Source organism: Petromyzon marinus, chromosome 12, assembly GCF_048934315.1.
Source record: "Petromyzon marinus isolate PM22_M1 ecotype Great Lakes invasive population chromosome 12, UKy_Petmar_22M1.pri1.0, whole genome shotgun sequence".
Taxonomy (NCBI): Eukaryota; Metazoa; Chordata; class Hyperoartia; order Petromyzontiformes; family Petromyzontidae; genus Petromyzon; species Petromyzon marinus.
The window spans coordinates 14,851,992-14,876,808 of NC_133678.1; the positions used below are offsets into that span (position 1 = coordinate 14,851,992).

The window sequence follows — 24,817 nt, forward strand, 5'->3', positions numbered from 1 at the left end:
CGGCCCCTCCACCCGTATAACTCAGGAACACACCCCAGGCTCTCTAGCCTAAGCTCTAGGCTCCCAGTTCCTCCTGGTAGGGCTCTAAGGGAGGCTATCAGATCCGGCCCTGGTTAGGCACAGATCTCGGCACCCCGCCGACCAGACCGGCCCTTAGAAGGACTCTGACTCTGGGGCTCTGGGGCCGCACCACTGGCTTGCTGTGCCGGCCCTGAAAAGGGCAGCGGTCACAGGAGTTCCAGGGTCTCACCTAGCTGGCCTTCTTTCTTCACTGGTTGCTTCAGCCTCGGGCCCCACACTCTGCCCCGAGCTCCCTGGCTCCCCGCACTTTATACCCACTGGAGCCTTAGCGGACGTTGTTGTAGCCACCAAGGTGTGGGTGAACCACACCTTCCCGTGTCATGTGTTTATTCCCCATAGCACCCCTACACGCGCACAAATCAGGGTTCAGGGCAACTAAGTGGTAATGCTCGGCTAGAAGCGCTTATTCTATTTTGTTACAATTGTCATATTTCATAGCCACTCGACAGGCTCATGTCATAGTTGGGTTTTTTTTTAGTGTGTGAGTTCACCTCGCTCGTGCATTACCGAATAAAGAAGACAAAAGGCAGGGACAGAGAGAGAGAGATCCAGAGGCTTGTGAACAGTTCAATAACAAACCAAAAAAAATCATGAAAGTTTTCGTTAATCCTCGAACGCACGCGGTGGCTGCCAGGATGTCTTCACCGCTAGTGGATCTCTCTCGCGCGCGCGCGGAGCAACGCGAATCTCCAGCGACGGTGAAGCGACGTGAGCAGTGAGCGAGCGGTTTGAGGAGCGACACAGAGAGAGAGAGGAGTTATTTTGGGCTCGGGAGATGACAACCGCGGGCGACTGATGGTGACGAGGAGCCAAGTTCATTAGACGCCCTGGACGTTGCTTTCCGTCAGCCCCGAGGGCATTTCTCACATGCGCGCTGCCTGTGTTTAGCCAGCATGGGGAGCGGTGGTGCAGCGGTTAGCGCTATGCTGCGCTACGTACGAGGCGGTTCGAGTTCGATTCCCCGCTCATGACGATTATCTGAATCGGTTCTGGGGCTCCACTAGGTCGACTCAGCCTCTAATGAGTACCTGGCACAGTGTGTACACATCGCCACTAGGGTGACAAAGGCGACCGCGCGTGCTGCTGGACACCCATCCCCTCGTGTGCCGTGCCGACCTTCACAGGTGCTCGCAAACAGCACTTGCCCCAACAGTCTGTTAAATTTTGATTTAAAGCTTTCGTGACTGCAGGGATTCATATTCTTGGTTCTTTCGGTAAAGTAACGTAGAAGGGAAAAAATACAATAATACAAATATAAAACAATAAAATTCTCACGACGTTTCGAATAAATGTTATACGGGGGATCTTTGTCTTTGTCTGGCCAGATCTTCTCAGCGAGGAGTGGCGAGGAGCGAGGGACCATGGAGATAGCTTCCAACCACACAGGCCTGCCTCTGGGTACGTATCTTTCCCACACTCTACGGGACGTCTGGAAAAAAAACGCATGACCAAGCTGCCGAGTGTACACAATTCTCTGGCACGTGTCGTGACGGGTACTGCAATATCCGACCGTGTCCGTCCAGTGCTCGACGAGCTGCATTGGATTCCGGTTACCAAACGAATATATTATGAGGTCGCACTCATTATACACAAAGTGCTTACAACAAATGAACCACAATACCTTGCTGATTTTCGTCAAGGAGCATACACTATCATCACGCGAACTCTCACGGTCAAGGAGCATAAACCATCATCACGCGAACTCTCACGGTCAAGGAGCATAAATCATCATCACGCGAACTCTCACGGTCATGGAGCATACACCATCATCACGCGAACTCTCACGGTCAAGGAGCATAAACCATCATCACGCGAACTCTCACGGTCAAGGAGGATAAACCATCATCACGCGAACTCTCACGGTCAAGGAGCATAAACCATCATCACGCGAACTCTCACGGTCATGGAACATACACCATCATCACGCGAACTCTCACGGTCAAGGGGCATAAATCATCATCACGCGAACTCTCACGGTCAAGGAGCATAAATCATCATCACGCGAACTCTCACGGTCATGGAACATAAACCATCATCACGCGAACTCTCACGGTCATCCTCGCAGCAGCGCCTTTTGGCTCGCCATCGAACAAAGACGGTGACTGCATCGCGCGCACTTTCAGATGCGCTTCTGCGGCCGTCTGGAACGCTCTTCCTCCCGATATTAGGAAGCCACGGGTTGCTATGCACTTTTAAACAAAAATTGAAAACTAATTTCTTTAGAACTGCTTTGTTCTCCACCACCATCACCACCACCAAGCACCGCCGCCGCATGGCTCTCTGTGTGCGTGTGCCCATCTCTGTGTTAGCACGCCTTCTTCTATAGCAGGGGTGGCCAAATCTGCCGATTCTCTACGACCCACAAATCCAGCATCTTTCACACAGGGGGCTCAACCACAGCCGTATTATCCAATAGGCCACAGTCGGCACTGCGTCTAGGGCCTACGAAAACTAAAGGGCCTACGAAAATAAATATTGACCACGTGTTTTTGTTTGTATGATAACAAAATGTAACCAAGATATATTATAGAAAAAATATATTTATATAAGCAAAGATAGGCATCGTTTAATCGGTTTTTTTCCATAAGGTGAGAGAAATTAAACACCAGAGATTAACTCTTCGAGTTTTTTTTTCATTGCAAAATTAGCAAATAAACATCTTCAAATGGGGATTTTCACGCAATCAAGCAGAGTGGCAGCAGCGGGTGGTGGTAACAGCAGGAGCTGGAGAGAGTTATCAGTGAAGGCGTACGAAACAGGGCTTACAAGAACCTTAATCCGGCCCTGGGCGTAACTTCCGATTACAACGCGGCTGGCGGGGGGAGGGGCTATGCAAGATCTGCGAGTCCCCCTCATTTCTCCCGACTCACTTTTACTGAAATAGCTACGGAAATTTGTGTTAACCGCGTATTGGATTTAGAGGAAGACAGACTCACAGTGGCGCATTAATATAAACGATTCAAAGGTACAATGCGACTCACAATGAAGTTGTCGTGCTTTCATGCCGGCCCCATCGGTCTAGGATTTCCTCAAAGGGGGTTGATTGCGTAACTTCATACTGCTCCGTTGATTCGATAGCGAGATGTCTTAATCATCGGGCTTGGCCCATGACAGTAGACCGCAGCTAATTTTTTATGAATACATTTTTGTTGAATATGTTTTACAAATGTTTTACTTGTTTATGTGTAGTTGCGCCACTGCTTCCACATGATACCGACAGTCAGCCGCAAGACAACACAGCCGTCGGGGGTGGCCACACAGCCGGACCCACTCGCGCTCGTTGGTTGTGGAGTTTTTAATTAAAAGATCCGTGGTTGCGCCACCCCACCACCCCCAATAGTTGCGCCCCTGCTTCCACATAATATCGACAGCCAGCCGCGAGACAATACAGTCGTCGGGGGAAGCCACCCAGCCGGGTCCACTCGCGCTCGTTGGTTGTGGAGTTTTGAATTTAGAAATCTGCGGAAGCGCCCCCCACCACCCTCCCCCCATAGCTGCGACCCTGCTTCCACATGAGACCGACAGCCGCGAGACAACACAATTGTCGGGGGTGGCCACCCAGCCGGACCCACTCATGCTGGTCGGCTGTGGAGTTTTTAATTTAGAAATCCGTGGTCACGCCACCCCCCCCCCCATTCACCCCCCGGTAGTAGCCGTGACAGCGGGGCCTAGGGGGGCACCGGGACCGATGGTTCTCGCCACAGATTTCTCCGGTGTCAAAAATCAAGTTGCGGTTCAATTATAAATTCAAGTTACAGACATTCCCTGCGTCTCCAAATGAGCCTCGCTTGAAACATCGTGGGCACGCACGCATGCCGACCGTTCGTCACGGCCCTCCCCGGCCCGGGCGCCCCCTGGCGCAGGGAGAGGCCGCTGGCCCCGCTTTTCGGTCGAACGGGAACAGCGCCCGTCCCATGCGCCCGCATTCCTCATCTGATCGCGGAAGCTAAACAAGAGGCTCGCGCTTGGACAGCGTTTGGATGTGGGCGGGTGACCGCGACACTTAACGGATTATTACAGGCGGATAACTGCTGCTGTAGGACTGCCTTTTTGGGGGCAGCAGAGGGCAGTGCAGCAAAAAGAATGGTTGTACTCTATTTCTATGCTCCCCGCCTGCACCACCCCGCTGTTGAGCGGCTTGGTGAAGTATGGTCAAGTAACCCCAACGGCTTTTATCCAGGAGTGCATCGACACACGTGGGTTGTGCGAGCGTGCGTTCCTGAAGCAATGGAAACTCCTCTGAAGGTGCCCGCGTTAATCGCTTACGAGCGACATTGCGGATAACAGGCGGGTGAAGGAATGAATGAATGATTGATTGAACGAATGCCGACGTCGTTCGTGTCCCCGAGCAGGCGTGCCGGAGCGAGCGAGCGCCCAGAGGCGCCGCAAGGAGGTGTACCGCCAGGAGCTGCTCCAGCAAATGGGACAGCAGGCGAGCAACCGGAGGAAGTGAGCCATCAGCATCATCAACAACAACAACAAAAGACAGATTCCCCTGTGTAGCCTTAACAGGCTGTTGCATACCTGTCCACCCTTTATCAGTGCCCTACCTTATTACAGACCAATTCAGACCTTATTGGTCACCCCGTGCCCCTTATACATCTCAACGTTCATCCTACAAAGTCCCATCGCAAGGTAGAAACACAACACAAATAGACAAAAGTTACATGAATTAACAAAAACTGTATTACGTATTAATTTTGATAATTGGTGTCAATGATGGTACTTATCATGCTACAGTCTGTGATCTGCATGCTGATGCTGCTTGCTTGATATGTGGATGTACACACTCATGTTGTAAATGTACAACAATAACCACAGAAGATACAATACACTGCTCTCATTAATATACATCCCAATCCTGTTTGTATAAGGTTCAGGGAACCCTCAACAGAAATGCTTTACAGAATCATTGTCACCAACACAGGTGTTGGTGACAACACAGGCTAGGTGCACGTTAAGGCCACGCGACGTGTCGAACCGCCCGCTGGCCGGAGGTCACGGGGCAGACCCACATGGGTCGACTGACTGAGACGACTGCTGGCCGATGCACCGCCCGTGCCCCCTACCGTGCCTCCTGACTCTCTCACTCGCTCGCGACTCACAACTCACTGACGGCTCCCACTCGCGTGCTCTCGCCCCGCTCTCTTCGCTGGTGGCGCGCGCGCCGGTCGTGGTTTGCAGAGAGAAGGAGCTCGACCTGAAGGTGGCCGCGTCTGGAGCAGTTGACCCTGAGAAAGAGGTGCCGTGTCGTATTGCACTCGCCGTGCTGTCACTTCGTGTTGTACCAGACTACTGTGCATCGTATTGCAATACATTGCATTGTATTGCTCTATATTGCAATGTGTACCACATGGCGTTGTGTTATACCAGACTACTGTGCATCGTATTGCAATACATTGCATTGTATTGTATTGCTGTATATTGCAATTTGTACCACATGGCGTTGTGTTATACCAGACTACTCTGCATCGTGTTGCAATTCATTGCAATGTATTGTATTGCTGTATATTGCAATGTGTACCACATGGCGTTGTGTTATACCAGACTACTCTGCATCGTGTTGCAATTCATTGCAATGTATTGTATTGCTGCATATTGCAATGTGCATCACATCGCGATGTGTTGTACCAGACTACTGCGCATCGTATTGCAATGCAATGTATTGCATTGTATTGCTCTATATTGCAATGTGTATGACATTGGGTTGTGTTGTATTAAATTACTGTGCATGGTATTGCAATGAAATGCATTGCATTGTTCTATATTATATTGCATATCACATCGCGTTGCGTTGCACCAGACTGCTGTCCATTGCATTGCAATGCATTGTATTGCACTCTGTATTGCATTGTATATCACGTTGGGTTGCGTTGTACCAGACTGCTGTCCATTGCATTGCAATGCATTCTATTGCATTGTTCTATATTCCATTGCATATCACATCGCGTTGCGTTGTACCAGACTACTGTGCATTGCATTGCAATGCATTGTATTGCACTCTGTATTGCAATGTATATCACATCGCGCTCTGCGATGTATATAACATCGCGCTCTGTGATGTATATCCCATCGCGCTCTGTGATGTATATCCCATCGCGCTCTGTGATGTGTATCACATCGCGCTCTGCGATGTATATCACATCGCGCTCTGTGATGTATATCACATCGCGCTCTGTGATGTATATCACATCGCGCTCTGTGATGTATATCACATCGCGCTCTGTGATGTGTATCACATCGCGCTCTGTGATGTGTATCACATCGCGCTCTGTGATGTATATCCCATCGCGCTCTGTGATGTGTATAACATCGCGCTCTGTGATGTGTATCACATCGCGCTCTGTGATGTGTATCACATCGCGCTCTGTGATGTATATAACATCGCGCTCTGTGATGTGTATCACATCGCGCTCTGTGATGTGTATCACATCGCGCTCTGTGATGTATATCACATCGCGCTCTGTGATGTATATCCCATCGCGCTCTGTGATGTGTATCACATCGCGCTCTGTGATGTATATCCCATCGCGCTCTGTGATGTGTATCACATCGCGCTCTGTGATGTATATCCCATCGCGCTCTGTGATGTATATCCCATCGCGCTCTGTGATGTATATCACATCGCGCTCTGCGATGTGTATCCCATCGCGCTCTGTGATGTATATCACATCGCGCTCTGTGATGTATATCCCATCGCGCTCTGTGATGTATATCACATCGCGCTCTGTGATGTATATCACATCGCGCTCTGTGATGTATATCCCATCGCGCTCTGTGATGTATATCTCATCGCGCTCTGTGATGTGTATCCCATCGCGCTCTGTGATGTATATCCCATCGCGCTCTGTGATGTGTATCACATCGCGCTCTGTGATGTATATCCCATCGCGCTCTGTGATGTGTATCACATCGCGCTCTGTGATGTATATCACATCGCGCTCTGTGATGTATATCCCATCGCGCTCTGTGATGTATATCACATCGCGCTCTGCGATGTGTATCCCATCGCGCTCTGTGATGTATATCACAGAGCGCTCTGTGTAGCCTGACTCTACACCAGCGGTTCTTCCCCTTTGCTGCAACCTTGCACCCCATTTGGTTCTTAATCGTTAAAAAGGTGCAATATTAATACACACAGAAGGTTTGATGAAACAAAGTAAGCTGTCACTTACGTGCCCGTGCTTAGTTTGTGTTTTCAAATTATTTACCTTCTAAACAAAAATCTGGCTGTGTCTCGCACCCCCCCCACCCCCAAGAAAGGGCATCACGCACCTTCAACAGGATGCGTGCACCCCAGCTTAAGAAGAACCGCTGCCCTCCGCTGTATCGTTCTGCACCGTATCACTCGCGTCGCGTTGTACTACACCGCTGTCAAATTGTATTGCACCCCCCCCCCCCGTCTTCCACCCCTCGACCAGCCCGGGCGTCTTCGGGAGTTCTCCGCCGTGGTTCGCGAGCCACCCCGGAGCCGCGTGCGCCCGGGGGGCCGCGTGGTCGCTGAGTCGGGCCCTCCGCTCGGCCGGGCCACCCCTCGCGCCTGGCACCACGACGGGGGACGCGGGCAGCGGCCGGACGAGGTCCCCGGAGCGGGAGGAGGAGGAGGAGCAGGAGGGGGAGCAGGAGGGGGAGCAGGGGATGAGTTCAGGGGATCTGGAGGCCCGAACCCCTTCATGTCGTGGGACATGCTCGCTCTCATGATGTCTCCCCGGTGAGCCGCCCGCCCGTTCCATCCACTCGACGGTTTTACTTTTTCCTCCGTTTGCCTTTACCTCTTCCTCCCGATTGTGTCCCGAACGTCGCTGGTAGCGTCATCACACAAACAATCCATTGCAATCTCGCTCGAGGCAGGCGCGACCCTTTTGCGTTTGAGTGGTTGCCTGTAGTGGTGGTTGTTGTAGCGGTGGTGGTTGTTCTGGTGGTTGTTGTAGAGCGGTGGTGGCTGTGGTAGCCGTGGTAGTTGCGGTGGTTGTTGTGGTTGTTGTAGCGGTGGTAGTTGCGGTGGTTGTAGTGGTTGTTGTGGTGGTTGCTGTAGCGGTGATTGTTGCGGTGGTTGTTGTGGTGGTTGTAGTGGTGGTGGTTGTGGTGGTTTGATGTAGCGGTGGTGGTTGCGGCAGTTGTTGTTGTGGTGATTGTAGCGGTGGTGGTTGTGGTGGTTGTTGTAGCGGTGGTGGTTGTTCTGGTGGTTGTTGTAGAGTGGTGGTGGCTGTGGTAGCCGTGGTAGTTGTGGTGGTGGTGGCTGTTGTAGCGGTGGTGGTTGCGGTGGTTGTTGTGGTTGTTGTAGCGGTGGTAGTTGCGGTGGTTGTAGTGGTTGTTGTGGTGGTTGCTGTAGCGGTGGTTGTTGCGGTGGTTGTTGTGGTGGTTGTAGTGGTGGTGGTTGTGGTGGTTTGATGTAGCGGTGGTGGTTGCGGCGATTGTTGTTGTGGTGATTGTAGCGGTGGTGGTTGTGGTGGTTGTTGTAGCGGTGGTGGTTGTTCTGGTGGTTGTTGTAGAGTGGTGGTGGCTGTGGTAGCCGTGGTAGTTGTGGTGGTGGTGGTGGCTGTTGTAGCGGTGGTGGTTGCGGTGGTTGTTGTGGTTGTTGTAGCGGTGGTAGTTGCGGTGATTGTAGTGGTAGTTGTGGTGGTTGCTTTAGCGGTGGTTGTTGCGGTGGTTGCAATGGTTGTTGTGGTGGTTGTAGTGGTGGTGGTTGTGGTGGTTGTTCTAGCGGTGGTGGTCGCGGCGGTTGTTGTTGTGGTGATTGTAGCGGTGGTGGTTGTGGTGGTTGTTGTAGCGGTGGTGGTTGTTCTGGTGGTTGTTGTAGAGTGGTGGTGGCTGTGGTAGCCGTGGTAGTTGTGGTGGTTGTGGTGGTTGTTCTAGCGGTGGTGGTCGCGGCGGTTGTTGTTGTGGTGATTGTTGCGGTGGTGGTTGCGGTGGTTGTTGTTGTGGTGATTGTAGCGGTGGTGGTTGCGGTGGTTGTGCTGCAGTGCCGCGGCCCCACATCCGGCGCCACCGCCCCCGCTCGTGATGGACAGCACGAGGACCCCGTACGACGAGGCCTACTTCTTCTATGGGGCCCACGACCCCCTGGACCCCAGCCTGACCCACCGTAAGACCTGCACCCTCGGCGTCTCCTCCTCACCGCACCGCTTGGAGCCAACCGTGTTGCTGGGAGGCTCGGCCAAAGACAAGACGCGTCGCCTCTTTTCCACTGCCGCGTCCGTGCCGCTGAGCCGGCGCCGTGCCGGTTAATTTCCACCGGCCGTTTGCCGAGCTGAGCCAGAACTAAAACCACGGTGCAGTGGCCTCACGAGATGTTAACTGCCTCGCCTGGTATGCAGAAGGTCGGGGGTTTGATACTGACCCTGACGCCTGCTGCGTGTCTCTCTCCCCGTGGTCGCGTGGATTTTTCTCCGGTTCCTCCGGATTTCCCTCCACAATTCGAAGCAACATCACACGTTGAGAGTATTCGGCTGCTCTACATTTCCACACGATGATAAGTAACTTCGTTGAGCCATCATTTGTGGCCAGGTCGATTCTGAAAAAGAGCTACGTAGCTCAGTGGTACCTGGTAAAATCAAAGAAATAGCTTTAGTTTAATTCGATGCTACGAGACGTCCGACGTCAGGGGGCAGGGTTAACCGTTTTCGTCGCTCAGATGCGCCTCGTCTCGTGCGTCTCCGTACGGCGTAAGCTGCAGCGACTCGCGCTCCGTAGTGGAAAGTCGACCTCCAGAGCCGCGCGGCCCCGGAGCAGCTCGCTTGTGCAGTGGAAAAGAGGCGATGGTGAGCTGGGAACCCTTCCCACGGAGATGAGCCTCAGGCACACCTGTGTGAGAGGGGAGCCACCCCCCTGACCAACTGACACCCAGCACGACCCAGCACCACCCGGCACCACCCAGCACCACCCGGCACCACCCTTCACCACTCTACACCACCCGGCACCACCCGGCACCACCCAGCACCACCCTGCACCACCCGGCACCACCCAGCACCACCTGGCACCACCCTTCACCACTCTACACCACCCGGCACCACCCGGCACCACCCAGCACCACCCTGCACCACCCGGCACCACCCAGCACCACCTGGCACCACCCGGCACCACCCAGCACCGCCACGGTGGCGATGTCACCCCTCGCCACCGTCGCTCCCCGGCGATCGGCGCCTGCTGCTGCTGCTGTCGTCTTTCTTCAGGAGGGCGCCCGTTCGAGGTTCAGCACTCGGCGGACGACCTCGCCCCGTACAGGCATCGTCAGCAGGGTCCGGGCGCCTCTGTGGCGGTGCCAGCGCCCCAGAGAGTCACGGCCGTCAGGTGAGGTCGCAGGATGAATGCGCATGTTAAATTCAACGTGTGCCATGACATGAAGTCGCGAGGGACCCCACCCCGGGGGGGAATCAGTCGGCCCCGCGATTTGAATTCGCCGCCAGCGCATTTACGCACCGCCGTCTGGCGGTTGAAATCTGATTCTGTAAATGAACGAAGGGAAATGCCGATTCGCATTTTAAACTTGCGGCTGCCAGCTGCAGGCTGGAGTGGCGCCATCAACGCATTTCAAATCTCAACCCCCCCCCCCTCCCCACTACATGCGCCGGGCTCCGTGGACTGACCCGGAGCGGCTCCCAGGATGCACCGCACGTCGCGATGTGCCTGGGGGTCGCGGGGGTCACGGTGGTTGTGGTGAGGGGACTCCGGCCGGGCTGGCACGTCGTGAGCGGTTGCTGTGATGGTGCACCTGAATGTCAATGCCTGAAGGCCGTGTCTTGGTTCAGGCGAGCCTGATGAGGCACTGAATGTAGACACCGGTCCAGAATTTGCTTGTGTTGAACCAGTGCTAGTGAGATCATGCACTCTCAGAAGGGTGGGAGTGCATGTTCAAATATATATATTTTAAATGTGTTGGTACATAGATATGCGAGGAGGCGGTTGTGTAATGGTTAACGCGCTTCGCTACGAACCCGCTGAACCGAGTTCGATTTCCGCTCACGGCCACCAACACCAGTGACGACCATCTGAACCGCTCCTAGGCCTCCCCTAGGACGACTCAGTCTCAAATTAGTACCTGGCGTGGTGTGTAGTCAACATCGCCACTGGGTAGACAAAGGCAGCCCGGTGTGATGCTGGCCGCCCACCCGCTCGTGTGCCGTGCCGGCCTTCGTAGGTGCTACTCGCTAAGAGCACTTGCCGCAACAGTCTGTTAAGGCTGTTTGGGGGATCTTTGTCTTTGTAGCGTTGTGTCATTGCATTGCGTTGTGACCCCCCCCCCCCACCAGCGGCGCGCGCAGGGCCGTGGGCCCCACGTCCCAACTGGGCTCCGATTTCGTGCCGGGCTCCGCCGACCGCGGCAAACAGCGCGAGAAACACCAGCGCTACCAGGAGGAGCTGGAGGAGCAGGTGCGGTGCCGGGCGCGGTGCACGCGTTGACGCTCGCTCGCTCGCGCGCTGCTACGGCGCTGCTCCGGCCGCCACTGGGCCGCGCGCCGTGTCGCCCTCTTCCCTCTCCCGTGTTAAAATTAATCATCACATACATGCAGCAGTGGTCAGCAGCAGAACTACCTTCAACACGGAGCCTTTCGCGACCAATATTATGCGCGATAGAGGTTTTTAATTGGGTTAGATTGTGTAAATGCGTCATTGAAATTATAAATGCTGTAGGTGTGCTCTCCAACACGCCGGTGTGCTGTGCCAGTAAAGAATTGGCACGTTCTGTTTACATGACAAACCTTGCTCATTGGCTGTGTCGGGTGGTGGCGGGTTTAACGACACATTTATATTTACGCGATCTAACCCCAAAAAAAACCTTTAATGGAGAACTACCTTCGCAAGTTCCACAAGGTCATATTCCAGCTCATGAATACGATTACTAACTACGTATGTGTGTGTATGTTGAACTTATTTTGCACCGTACTTAGTCAACCGCGTTAATCGACGGTGTGGGGGAAGGACAACAAACCAAACACAGGAAGCAGTTCTAAAGAAATGAGTGTCCAATCGTAGCGCAGCACGAGGCCGTCCGCCGAATGAACGTGGCTCTAGGCCGCGTGGTGCCGGCTGCCCTGCATTGTGGCCTACGAATCCCGCATTGTGGAGGCAGCGAGGGTTGGGGATCGTAGAAATGTTCCTGTAGGGCGGAGAGGTGCCGTGCCCTGGCTCTCCTGGAGATGGCGGCACGGCAAAGTGCTGACGAGTACCGTCCCATCTCTACGGGGATAGAGCGTCGCCCTCCCCCCCCTCACCCTCGTGGATTTTCGCCAGCTGCTCCGGTGACCTCCCAAACGTGTGAACGCTCGCTCGTTGTAACCTACGTGCCGTCGTGGTCACCGATCGTGCAGCACGGTGTGACACAGTGGCATGAATGACGCGAGATACAATAAAAAAAGATTACGTGGAGGATCGGTGGTGCAGTGTGGTTTAGTGCCGTGCACTGCAAACCCAGTGAACATCAGTCCCAATTACCAGCCATGGTCAGCATCAATGGCAGTGATATCCAAACCTATCCTAGCCCTCTCCGAGGTCCGAGTCGGCCTTAAATGTGTCACTGATGCGGCGTGTGAACATCGGCGTTGGGGAGGTGGCGCGGTGCTGGCCACACCACCCCCTCGAGTGCTGTGCCGGCCTTCATAGCTGCTGCTCGCTAACAGCACTTGCCACAACAGTCGGTTAAGCTTATATGGGGTATATTTGTACGCATATATCTGTGTGCGCCCGTGAATGGTTGTGTAGTGATCAGTGCGCCGCTCTACGAACCCGGCAACCCGAGTTTGATTCCCGCTCACGGCCACTAACATCAGTGACAATTATCTGAACCGGTTCTGGGTCTGCCCTAGGTCGACTTAGCCTCAAATGAGTACCTGGTGCGGTGAGTAGTCAAACATCACCACTTGGGAGACAAAGGCGGCCGGGCGTGGCACTGGCCAAACCCACCCCCTCGCGTACTGTCTCGGCCTTCATAGCTGCTGCTCGCGAACAGCACTTGCCCCAAAGTATGTGAAAGCTGCAAGGGTGGTCTTTGTCTTTGTGTATGTATGAGTAATGACATAAAGGACCCAGACTGTAGGTGATGGAGAGTCACGGAGCAACATGCAATTGTGAACATTCGTCCACATCTGCATAGCAATGTCTGGCCAGTGTGCTCATGACCTACTCCGGGTTGCTCTGCGGATGTCTCAGATTCAGTCGAGTGCCGTGCCCTCTCTGTCTCTGCGTGAACCCCAGATGCGCGTGCAGGACGTGCGGCGTCAGCGTCAGCGGGAGGAGCGCGAGCGCTACGAGTCACGCATCGAGGAGGAGGCGAGCGCGTTCAGCCCCTGGGGCAAGGGCGGGGGCGGTGCTCCCCTCCGCGACGCCGAAGGGAACCTCATCAGTGAGACCGATCGCACCACCCCCCCCCCCCCCCCCCCCGGTCACGCACAGACAACCTCTCGTGGACACACGGACTGCCGGGGCGCCGTTAGCGAGCACACGTGGAGTGTTGAGGCTACCACAGCACACGGGGGTTGGGCGGGGTGGTCTGGCTAAACACCACGCGCAGACGCCTAGGGGATGCCCAGGACTGGACTCAGATGTTCGTCGCTGATGTGGGCCGTGAGTGGGGATTGTACGTGTGCTGCTGAACTTCTTTCGCACCGGGCGTGGCTGTAGCCGCGCCAATCGGAAGGTGCGGGGGAAGGACAACAAACCCATCGGCGGGTTTGTAGCGCAGTGCCCTCACTCCTCCAAACGTACGCACGCTGTTTGATATTAGTGCTTACGGCACTTGCCCCAAGGCCTTTGAAGGCTATATGGGGGATCTCTGCCCCTGTATGTGTGCACGTGTGTCTGACCATGAATGGATGAATATATGTGCCCACATCAACTTGGGACAGTGTCATCTCAGTCAGTCAACCCATAGCACCTGGGTCTTCCCTGTGACCTTCACATGTAATTGCTTCAAGCTGCACCTAGCCTGGCACGATCACTATGGTGACTTCACCTGCCATGTATTGGTGAATGGCGGTAGCTATCTGTGTCTGTGTACATATGTCTATGTATGTAGATATCTGTGTCTGTGTACATATGTGTGAGTCCCGACCATAATCAGTGGCGAATATTTGAACTGATCCTGGGCATCCCCTTGGTCAACTCAGCTTTAAATGAGTTTCTGGCGCGGTCCGTGTTTGCGTGCTAGCCGACCTCAAGCAGATGCACAAGCAGAATGAGGAGGCGTACAAGAACCCACACCACCGGCCGCGGGGAGACGCCCGTGCCGTCCTCTCCCTGGACCTCAACCTCGCCACGCCACGCGCAGACATGGGGGAGGGCGGCAACAGCCCCCACAAGTACCCAGGTGATCGGGGGGAGGGCTGCGTGCGTGTGAGCATGCGTGTGTGCATGCGAGCGTGCACAAAACTTCAAGTCTTCTCGGCCACGGTCATTCCCTCCCTTCTCTACGCTTGCGAAACGTGGACCCCCCTAATGGAACATCTTCGCCAATTGGAAACATTTAGACTGGCCTGCCTACGATCCATCATAGGTTTAACCAGGCTGAATTGTGTGAGGAGCTCACAAATCCTCGAAAGATCTGGACAAAGTTCCATTGGTGAGCTCCTCTGGCAAGCAAGACTGCATTTGCTGGGTCATGTAGCCCGCATGCCCAGCCACCGTATGTCCAAACAGCTTTTGTTCGGCCGGATCGAGGGGGCTAAACGGGCGCGGCACGGGCTAGGGAAGAGATGGAGTGATGTGGTACAGGAGGACGTGGAGCTGAGTGGACTTGCCGATGACCGGTACCAGCGGTGTCAAGATCGGCCTCTGTGGAAGAGGCTCGGGAAAGACGCCTCTGGGCAGTTGGAGGCAGTCGCCCTCCAACAACGGAGTGCGGAGGAGCGACGCTCACAACAACGAGCAGAGCGCCAGGTGGCTAAAGCACAGCAAGTTGGCACAGTAGGGGGCACAGGTGGTGCATCAGCCAGTCATCTCAGTCGTCTCAGTCAGTCGATCTGTGGCACTTGGGTCTGCCCCGTGACTTCCTGCCAGCAGGCGTTCGACACTTCACGTGGCCTCAAGGTGCACATAGCCTGGCACAAGCGTCGTGGTGACGTCACCGCCACTTAGTGGCGAATGGCGGTTGTTGTTGAATGGCGGTTGTTGTTGAATGGCGGTTGTTGTGCATGTGAGCGTGTGTGCATGTGTGTGTAGGGAATGGTGTAGTACGGCCCCAGGGTGGTAGCGGTTAGCGCGCTGCACTGACCAGATTTCACTATTTGCTCGCCACCAATAACAGTGGCGTATATTTCAACTGGTCCTGGGCCTCCCCTAGGTCGACTCAGCCTAAAACGCGTATCTGGTGGAATTTGCAAACATTGCCACCCGGGAGAGAAAGGTGGCCGGGCATGGTGCTGGCCACCCACCCCCTCATAGGTGCTGCACGCTAACAGCACTTGCCCCAACAGTCTATTAAGGCCACACAAAGGACCTCTGTGTTTGTGCACATGTGTGTATGCACGTGCGCACAAGCTAGAGAAGAGATGGATTGATGTGGTACAGAAGGATACGGAGCTGAGTGGACTTGCCGGTGAATGGTGTCAAGATCGGCCTCTGCGGAGGAGGCTCGTGAAGGACGCTGCTACTGGGCAGTTGGAGGCAGTCGCCCTCCAACAACAACGGAGGGCAGAGGAGCGACGCTCACAACAATGAGCGGAGCACCGCGCGGCTAAAACGCAGAGAATTGTCACAGTCGGGAGCACAGGTGGTGCATCTGCCAGTCACTTCATGGCACCTGGGTCTGTCCCGTGACCTCCTACCAGTGGCAGCGGGCCTAAAACACTTGACGCGGCCTCCTAGTGCACCTAGCATGGCACAAGCGCCGCCGTGACGTCCCCGCCACTCAGTGGCGAACGGCGTGTGTCGTGGTCATCGCCGTCGGGCGCGCGCGCTCGGCGTGTCGTTGAGACCCCGTGCTGCCCCTCCCCCCCAACCCAGGCTTCGGCTACGCCTACCGGGGTGCCCTGCAGCACGCGGGGCCCGTGACGGAGCAGCAGGCGCGGGCGCAGGGCCTCTACAAGGACTTCCTGAAGCAGCAGGCGAGAGAGCTCCCTGGCACGCGCCCTCGAGACCGTCGCTCTCGCGCTCCGCGTGGCCCCGTGGAGCGCGAGAGGGGCGCCACCCCCTCCCCCCCCCACCTTGTCATGTCGATTGTCTTTTGCGTGCGATCGTTGAAGAGCGACCCGGGGCTGAGACCGTCCAATCGCGTGCGGTGGCCAAATGTGAGGCCAGGATCTGAGTCGTGCCGGCTCGGTGATCTCACATTGCCAGTACGAGGCCTCTTCCTCACCCAGAGGTGGCAGAGCGGCTGATGTCAGAGCGCTTCTGCAAAATTTGATCTGGGTCACTTATCACGACTATCTCAGTGTGTCTCTGCATGTCTCTATGTATCGACGTGTCTCTACTTGTCTCTGTGTGCCCCTGTGTGTGTGTCCCTGTGTGTTTGCGTGTGTCCCTGTATGTTTGCGTGTGTCCCTGTGTGTTTGCGTGTGTCCCTGTGTGTTTGCGTGTGTCTCTGTGTGTTTGCGTGTGTCCTTGTGTGTCTGCGTGTGTCCCTGTGTGTTTGCGTGTGTCCCTGTGTGTTTGCGTGTGTCTCTGCATGTCTCTGCGTCTCTGTGTTCCTCTATGTCTATACCTCCCTGCGTGTCTCTTTGCGTGTCCCTGTGTGTCTGTGCGTGTCTCTGCACGTCTCTGCGTGTCCCTGTGTGCCTGTGTTCCTCTATGTCTATGTGTCCCTGCGTATCTCTGCGCGTGTCGGCGTGCAGATCGAGGAGAAGCGACGGCGCGAGGCCGAGGAGCGAGCTCGCACGCGAGCGGACGAGGAGCGCGAGGAGCGGCGCCTGCAGCAGCAACGCGAGAGCATCCGCGCCGAGTACGAGCACGAGCAGGCACGCCGCCAGCGCCAGGGCCTCGAGGTCAGCAACAGCACAGATGCACTCACGCAGCAGCAGCACACACGCAGTGGCAGCACACGCAGTAGCGGCGGCACACACAAAGCGGCACACACAAAGCGGCACGCACGCAGCTGCAGCCAAACACAGACACACACGCAGCAACGGCACGCACGGAGCAGCAACACACGCAGCGGCGGCGGCACACACGCATCAGCAGCAGCCGCAGCACAGACGCACACACACAGCAGCAGCACACGCAGCAGCAGTACACATGCAGCAGCACAGACACATGCGAAGCAGCAGCAGCATACGCGGCGCAAGCGTAGCAGCAGTGCAGACGCAGGGTGCAGCACCACAGATATGCACAGGCGTAGTGTGGCAGGAACGCTGTGCACACCCCCACAGCGCAGAGTTTAACTCTGCAGCATCACTCTTCCCACCTTCCCTCTATCTTACGTTTGCTGCACGTCCCATCGCTCAGTTTCCTTGGACGCTTCCATTTCCCTGCGTTCATCTTCCACCTTATCATTGACATTTCTGTTAACGATTAGCACGTTTGGAATTGTACGGTGCGAAAGAAGTTCGAGGAACATCCATTCTGTACATACCGAAACTCCTAGACCTCCCTCTCCTAAAGCTACAGAAACTTCCCGCTCTGTCTTTCTGAAACCACTCACGGCGGTTTCAGAAAGACTGCCTTGGTGGCTCCACGTAGCTTCATCGGTCTCCGATGTAACATTTCCCTGCCCCTCACGATGCGGGCAAAGGGGCGTAGCTATCCTCAGTGGTGGGCTGGGGGTTGACGGTAGAGAGAAGCGTGGGGGCGGTGCTAGCGGCCGAGTGGGCGTGGCCACGTCAAAGTGGGCGTGGCTGGTGGAGCGAGAATGGGAGACTCCCCGGCTCGCCTCACCTTTGCCCCCTCTCCGCACCGCGCCACCACCGCCCCGGAGCAGCACAGAGCCAAGAACGAGGAGGTGCTCAGGGAGGCGGAGGAGAAGCTGAGGAGGGAGAGCGAGGAGCGGAGGCTGCGCGACGACGCCGAGCGGAGGAAGCAGCGGGAGGATTCCGCCCGGGCACGCGAGCAGGCACGCCGCCTCCTTCTCCCACCGCGGCGCTCGCGCCAGGATAGGTGCACCTTGAGGCCATGCTGAGCGCTGGTGGGAGGTTGCGCGGGACAGACCCAGATGTGGGCGCCATGGTGGCGAGATGCTAACGACCTTGCCTGGTGTGCAGGAGATTGCAGATTCGATCCAGACGAGTATGCGTGTTCTTTCTTCCCACGGTCGCGTGGATTTTTCTCCGGGTCCTCCGGTTTATTCCCTCCACATTTAGAGTCAACATTAGCTTTTTGGAGTATTTGGCTGCTATAAATTTCCACATGGCAAGCCACCTCGTTGAGCTATCATTTGTGGCCAGGTCGATTCTGAAAAAGAGCTACAAAGCTCAGTGGTCCTTACCTGGTAAAATAAAATAAAAAATGTGTTTATTTTTGGTTTGCTGATCGGACGGACCGGCAGATGCTACCACATGTTGCACTCTGCATTGCTTGAGCATTTCCGCCGCTCAGCTCCAGGCACACAAAGATGGCTTGCACACTGCCTGGGGTAGTTACCGTGTGTCGAGTTACTGTAGTTAGTGTAGCCAGCGCGAGTATGTTTATGGGTATTCAAATATTTGGACCATTTGGCTCTTTTGTCCGTGCTAAGGTACAAGTCTGGTCGACTAACTCACGGCTCAACAGCAGCCGTGAGAAACGACGAGTGACCAAAGCCACCTGAGGGGTGGTCAAACTACCACAGGGAGGGGTCCAGGGGTCAAATCATAGAGAGGGGTCAGGAGCGTCCCTCACGCCGCCGTTTGTCTGTGCAGCCGCGCGGTGGCCAGCGAGTAACCGACTCCCCCCCCGTGCCGGCGCTCATGAAGGAGCGGAGGCGCAGCGCGGAGAGGAGGGCCGCCACTCCCCCTGTACGTACCACGCACACACGCGCACGCACCCACACACACACATGTACAAGCACGCAGACGCACACACATAAGCACACACACACACGCAACACATGCACACACGCACAGGCACCCACGCACGCACGCGTGCACACACATGTACACGCGCATGAACGCACACAAACGCACCCGCACGCGTGGCTGGAATCACGAAGAAGAAGAATCGTGCAGATGCTTGGATTCTGTAAAGATTGCCAACGCGCGCTTGTCCCCAGAGTTAATTAGCGATGACAATGTGATATGCCACGTGATGCGGGAGTGGTCTGGACAACACCTGTTGACGTTTTTACGAAATACAACAGCTACTTGTTTCAGATAAGCGGGCCTGTCGGCCATGGCCAGGATCGAACCCAGGTCACTGTGTTCGTAGCAGAGTGCGTTAACCCCTGCTCTTCCGCACACCCTATACATTCATACAAACGTCTACATACAAAGACACACATCCCCTGTATAGGCTTTACACACCATTCGGGGCAAGGGCTGCTCACGGTTTGTAGCGTGCACTTCCACTCCCCACAATATATGCATACAGAGACAAAGGCAAAGATCCCCCATATAGCATTTTGACTGTTAGGGAAAGTGCTGCGAGCGAACAACCATGAAGGACAAAAGATCTGGACACAGTCCCATATATACAGACAAAGATCCCCCGTATAGTCTTAACCGAATTTTGGGGCAAGTGCTGTAAGCGAGCACCTATGAAGGCCGGCACGCCACACGAGGGGGTGGGTGGCCAGCACCACTCTCGGCCGCCTTTGTCTCCCCAGTGGCGATGTCTTTACACACCAAACCAGGTACTCATTTGAGACTGAGTCGACCTTGCGGAGGATCGCTGATGTTGACCGTGAGTGGGAATATAACTCGGGTTGCAGGGGTTCATTACGCAGTGCATTAACCACTGTGCCACCGCTCCCCACAGTATATGCATACATGCAAACATTCACGCACATGCACCTAAACACACAGAGACACGTACACGCGCACTTATGAATGCGCTCACAGCTAATTAATCCATGTGGCTGGAGCCAAACGCCCAGCAGGAGGCTAAAGCATTCCCCAGGAGAGCCGATGCTGACACAGCAGTGCGTTGTTCGAATATCATTAGCAATGCATTCATAAAAAACTAAAATCAGCTGATGAACATAATTCTGCTTTCCCCAATGGACTCTAACTTTGCCATCAGTGTCGTGTGTAACGGGGTTTAGGAAATTGCCCCTCGAAGTTCGCAGTGAGCAGTGCATCGCCCGGTGTTCGTTAACGGAGTTTGAACATGGTCACGGAGCTACTCTTGGAACCCCTTCTGTGATTTTCTCCGGGTGGAAACTCCTCTCGCAGTGCCCGAATATTGACGGATCCCCCGTTATAGCCTGAACAGACTGTTGGGGCAAGTGCTGTTAGCGAGCAGCACCTATGAAGGCCAGCACGGCACACGAGTAGTACGTGCCCAGCAACACGCCTGACCGCCTCTGTCTCCCCAAGGCCCAAGACTTGTTCAGATAATCGTCACTGGTGTTGGCCGTGAGCGGGAATCAAACTCGGTTCGTCAGGTCCGTGGCACAGTGCACTAATCACTGATGAGGAATACCCAAACAACGATGGTGACTCCTCAGCGCCCAAAAATACCAAATTAAGTGACAAACCAAATTCTTCGTGTGTGCAATCATCGCTGGCCGGGCCCAGACAGACGATGAGCGATACACTGAAGCCTGGATTGGAACCCAGGACCTTGGTGGTTTCGATTTACCGCTGTGGCCTCTGTGCAGTGCCCTGAACTCAGCGAGCCTCCTCCCCCTCCTGTCGTCATCATCGAGTCAGAGTTTGAAGTTTACTCGTGCCGTTACAGAAAGCTCTCAAGTACGAACGACCGGATACGGCATCGAGCATCGGCTCTCCTCGGAGGCATCTGATGAGGGGTAAGCGGTGACGCCAGGCGGACTCCCCGCTCAACACAAACGTAGCAACGTCATTCGATTTGCAGAGAATCAAGGCTCGTTTCATTTTATAATCACGGACCGTACGGCAAGTTGTTTTGTCCGCATCCTTCCCACGCAGCGTGTTGCATGTGGTAGGGTAAATCGGAGCGTTCAGAGACGTCGCCGTCGACCGAGCATCCCAATGCGGGGCCCCCGACGGACGCGCCTCTTGACGAGATGCGTTCGGCGCGGTTCAACCGGGGCGGTGGAGCGCCCCCGAGCTTCTAGTTCACCGCGCCGCGCTTTCCCCCTCCCCCCCCCCCCCCGTCATGTTGCGCATACAGATGGCGAGCAGGGTGCCCTCTCTGACCTCTCGTACCTGCGGCAGCAGCTGCGCAGCGAGCGCCAGCAGCTCGAGGGGGAGCTCCGCGCGGCCGGGAGGGCCTCGCCCGAAGACCGGCCCTCGCCGGCGCCGCGAAGGTGATGCCTCGCGCGGACCCCCCAGCGTCCGTGGGCACGCTGCTGCCCCTGAGGTCGTGCTCGGGACGGTTCGGCGATCAGAACGGTTTCTCCCGCCGGGGGCGGGGGGGGGGCTCTCGTACCGGGGTGATGCACGACCGCGCGGGAGGGTCATATGACAGCAACCCGGCGAAGACGCCCGTCGGAGGCAGCTCTGCTCCCCGGCCGTGTTGGGCAGGAGTCCGAACCCTCCGGGCCAGCTTCGGTTCCGCGGACTCGGCCCGATTTCACCGCATCGGCGTTTGAGCCGGGCAGACCTACACCGCTAAATACGTGACAGTCAAACGTAGCATTAAATGACTTAATTAACCCACTCCGAGATGTCTGCAAGTTGCAGGGTGGGTGGTGTCCCTTTCACCGCTGAATTTCGGAACGGGCGAGCGGCTCAGCATTCATTTTATTTAAAGATACATAGCGACGTTTTTAAAGACATTGCACTCACCGCAGAGGACCGTAGCTACACGACCGCCACACTCCACAACAGCTGGCGCCAAACTTTGCCACGCGCCCTCCCGCGTGGTCTTGTGGGAGCCTCAGTCTTCTGACCTGAACACCCACCGGTAAAATTATTATTTAGTTTTTCTTCTGATTCCGTTTTCAATCACGTACACGTATGGCATCAGAATAAAAACTGATGTCGTACACGCATGTACGTCATCGGAAATGAACGTTAAACATGGGTGATGTGGTCTCCTTTGTGGGTGCAGGTGTGGAGGGGTATGGTGGTAAAATATCGATGGCGTGTCGACGGCGTGTCGATGGTGGCTCTATCATGTGTCGATGGTGTATCAACGGCGTCTCTTTGGCATGTCGATGACGTGTCAATGGTGTGTCGATGACGTGTTGATAGCGTCTCTCTGACGTCTCTCTGACGTGTTGATGACGTGTTTACAGCGTGCCGATGACATCTCTATGACGTGTCGACGGCGTGTCGATGACGTGTCGATGGCGTCTCTCTGACGTCTCTCTGACGTGTCGACGGCGTCTCTCTGACGTCTCTCTGATGTCTCTCTGACGTGTGGACGTCGTCTCACTGACATGTTGACGGCGTGTCGACGCGGTGTCGCTCGCGCCGGTGCAGGCGCCGTGAGAAGGAGAGGCCCCGCTCGGCCGTGCGCGTCCTCATGCCGCCCACACCCGTGGAGGAGCTCAACTTCCAGACCCTGCGAGACTTTCACGACCTCAAGTACCGCGGTGAGGACGTGGAGGCGGTGAGGGCGTGGACGCGCCGCTTTGCGCTCGCGAGGGACATTCACAGTGGGCTGCGCTGGGGCGCCCCGGGGCGTAAACGAGTGCCAGACGCCGGGAGTAACCCTAACCCCAAGGCAACGACGTTTGAGCGGCTGAGGGCCAAGGTCAAAGGTTGGCCACTCCCTCGACGTTTACCGGAACGCCGCTCGGCTTGCCTCGGCGTAGGCGTCGTCAGGAATAAGGCACGAGGTATGCCGATCCATACTCATCCTATGTAAGCACGCACCACCGCGCACGTGCGACCGTGCGCGCCACCGCACGTGCCGCGTGTGGTTACGTTTGGGGGTTCAGGCAAAGTGAGATGCTTTGACAATGTAACACCATGCTGAGGACAAACCGATGCACCTGTTTTGGCACTGGGGAGACAAAGGCGCTGTGTTATCCTTCACCGATGACAGGGATTCGCTAACATCACGGTTGGCTACGTACAGTGCGAAAGAAGTTCAACATCTATACAAAATACATATATGAAGGATTGTTGTCATGGTGTGTGGGGAGCGGTAGTTGAGCAGTAGCGAGCTGCGCCATGAACCCGACGGACCGAGTTTGCTTCCCGCTCACGGCCAACACCAGCGAGGAATATCTGAACCCGTCCTGAACCTGCCCTAGATCGACTCAGCCTCAAATAAGTATGTGGTGCGGTCTGTAAACATCGCCACGAGGGAGACAAAGGCGGCCGGGCGTGGGTGCCGGTGGCCACCAATCCTCCCTCGTGTCGCCGTGCCGGCACAGCATACGCGCCGGCCCACTGACACCCACTTGCCCCGACAGTCTGTGAAGGCCACACGGGGGATGTTTGTCTGCGTGTGTGGCTCCCAGTGGACTCGCCGTCCCGTGCCGCCCTGCGCCGCCTCTTCCCCGAGCCGGCCACGGACGCCGCGGCGCTGGAGCTGCAGCAGACGACGCTGCTGGGCGAGCAGCAGCGCAAGCTGCACGCGCTACACGCGCGGCTGCACGGTGTGCACGCACGCGCCCCCCCCACCCGCGTGTGTGCGTGCAACTGTGTTTGGTTATATGTGTGTAGAGCATGTGTGTGTGTGCGCGCAGTTGGGGAACCGTGATTAGCGCGCTGCGCTATGAACCCGGCGTCCCGAATTAAATTCCCGCTCACGGCCAACAACACCAGTGACGATTATCTGAATCCGTTCTGGGCCTCCCCTAGGTCGAGTCAACCTAAAAAATGAGTACTTGGTGTGGTGTGCAGACATTGTCACTCGTGAGACAAAGGCGGTCGGGCGTGGTGCTGGCCACCCACCCCCTCGTGTGCCGTGCCGGCCTTAATAGGTGCTCGCTAACAGCACTTGCCCTAACAGTCTGTTAAGGCTATATGGGAGATTTTTGTCTTCGTCTGTGTGTATCTTTTTGTGTTTCTATGTCTGTTTGTGTCTCTTTGTGTTTGTGTGTCTCTGTGTCTCTATTTATGTGTCCGTGTATCCATGTGTGTGTGTGTGTCTCTGTGTCCGTGTCTCTACATGTGTCTGTGTGTTTGTCTCTGTATGCCCGTGTGTGTCTGTGGATTCCCCAGGCACGGGAGACTTGTTCCCAGCAGCTGCTGCCCCTTTTACCGTGAACGCGGTAGGGACCGCACGGGCGCCTGTCTAAGCGCAAACCTCCACCCAACTCGCACGCAGGGCACCGCTCACCCGGCTCTGTAAACATCCACTGCTGCCGCACGGTCCACGCGGTCCTCTCCAGGAGCTCAGCACCCCACCCTCCTCTGGCGGCGCGGCATTCACTCTGTGTGCGATCCGGGAGGTTACAAGTTCAAATGCTGCCCGGGGTTCAGAATCATCGCTCCTGGGGCTATTAAAGCGGCAAGGCGCTTTGTTGAAACGCCGCTCTTTCGTCTGGAGGAGAGACTGCGTCCTTCCCATGGGATTGTAGAATTTGCACCATTGGCCTAGAGCTTTCAATGGCGATGAGTGCCGCCCCATGCAGGATTAACGCTTTGCCTTGTGGATGAATCACCCCCCTGTGCTTGGGATGATAAATGTCAGCGAGCTCTCATTGATAGTTGATCCCGATATTTAAATGTGCATGGGACTTTGCAATCAGGACATAGTAGGTCAGTAGGGGCCGACGATCATGAAGTCATGAGTTAAAATCCCGGTTCAGGTGAATTGTAAGAACAAAATCGATGGCATTTTCTTAGCGCAG

General features: G+C 55.6%; 1 protein-coding gene across 3 annotated transcripts in view; it reads left to right on the forward strand.

Annotated features, from left to right (window-relative positions):
• The window catches only part of LOC116941500 (centrosome and spindle pole-associated protein 1-like), a 49,308-nt gene that overhangs the window by 14,681 nt on the left and 9,810 nt on the right, over nucleotides 1-24,817 (forward strand). For 2 of the 3 annotated variants that reach the window (XM_076066668.1, XM_076066669.1), the window contains exons 2-19: nucleotides 1,407-1,479; nucleotides 4,434-4,530; nucleotides 5,266-5,323; nucleotides 7,503-7,792; nucleotides 9,045-9,166; nucleotides 10,254-10,371; nucleotides 11,331-11,451; nucleotides 13,273-13,420; nucleotides 14,225-14,383; nucleotides 16,018-16,118; nucleotides 16,845-16,994; nucleotides 17,927-18,058; nucleotides 18,843-18,938; nucleotides 20,821-20,890; nucleotides 21,235-21,370; nucleotides 22,491-22,603; nucleotides 23,480-23,617; nucleotides 24,186-24,235. In XM_076066668.1, coding sequence (XP_075922783.1) covers nucleotides 1,443-1,479; nucleotides 4,434-4,530; nucleotides 5,266-5,323; nucleotides 7,503-7,792; nucleotides 9,045-9,166; nucleotides 10,254-10,371; nucleotides 11,331-11,451; nucleotides 13,273-13,420; nucleotides 14,225-14,383; nucleotides 16,018-16,118; nucleotides 16,845-16,994; nucleotides 17,927-18,058; nucleotides 18,843-18,938; nucleotides 20,821-20,890; nucleotides 21,235-21,370; nucleotides 22,491-22,603; nucleotides 23,480-23,617; nucleotides 24,186-24,235 — 2,136 coding nt within the window. In that variant the 5' untranslated portion in view covers nucleotides 1,407-1,442. Of the gene's footprint in view, nucleotides 1-395; nucleotides 1,480-4,433; nucleotides 4,531-5,265; nucleotides 5,324-7,502; nucleotides 7,793-9,044; nucleotides 9,167-10,253; nucleotides 10,372-11,330; nucleotides 11,452-13,272; nucleotides 13,421-14,224; nucleotides 14,384-16,017; nucleotides 16,119-16,844; nucleotides 16,995-17,926; nucleotides 18,059-18,842; nucleotides 18,939-20,820; nucleotides 20,891-21,234; nucleotides 21,371-22,490; nucleotides 22,604-23,479; nucleotides 23,618-24,185; nucleotides 24,236-24,817 lie in introns of those variants that run through there. The other variant, XM_076066667.1, reaches the window with a different exon arrangement.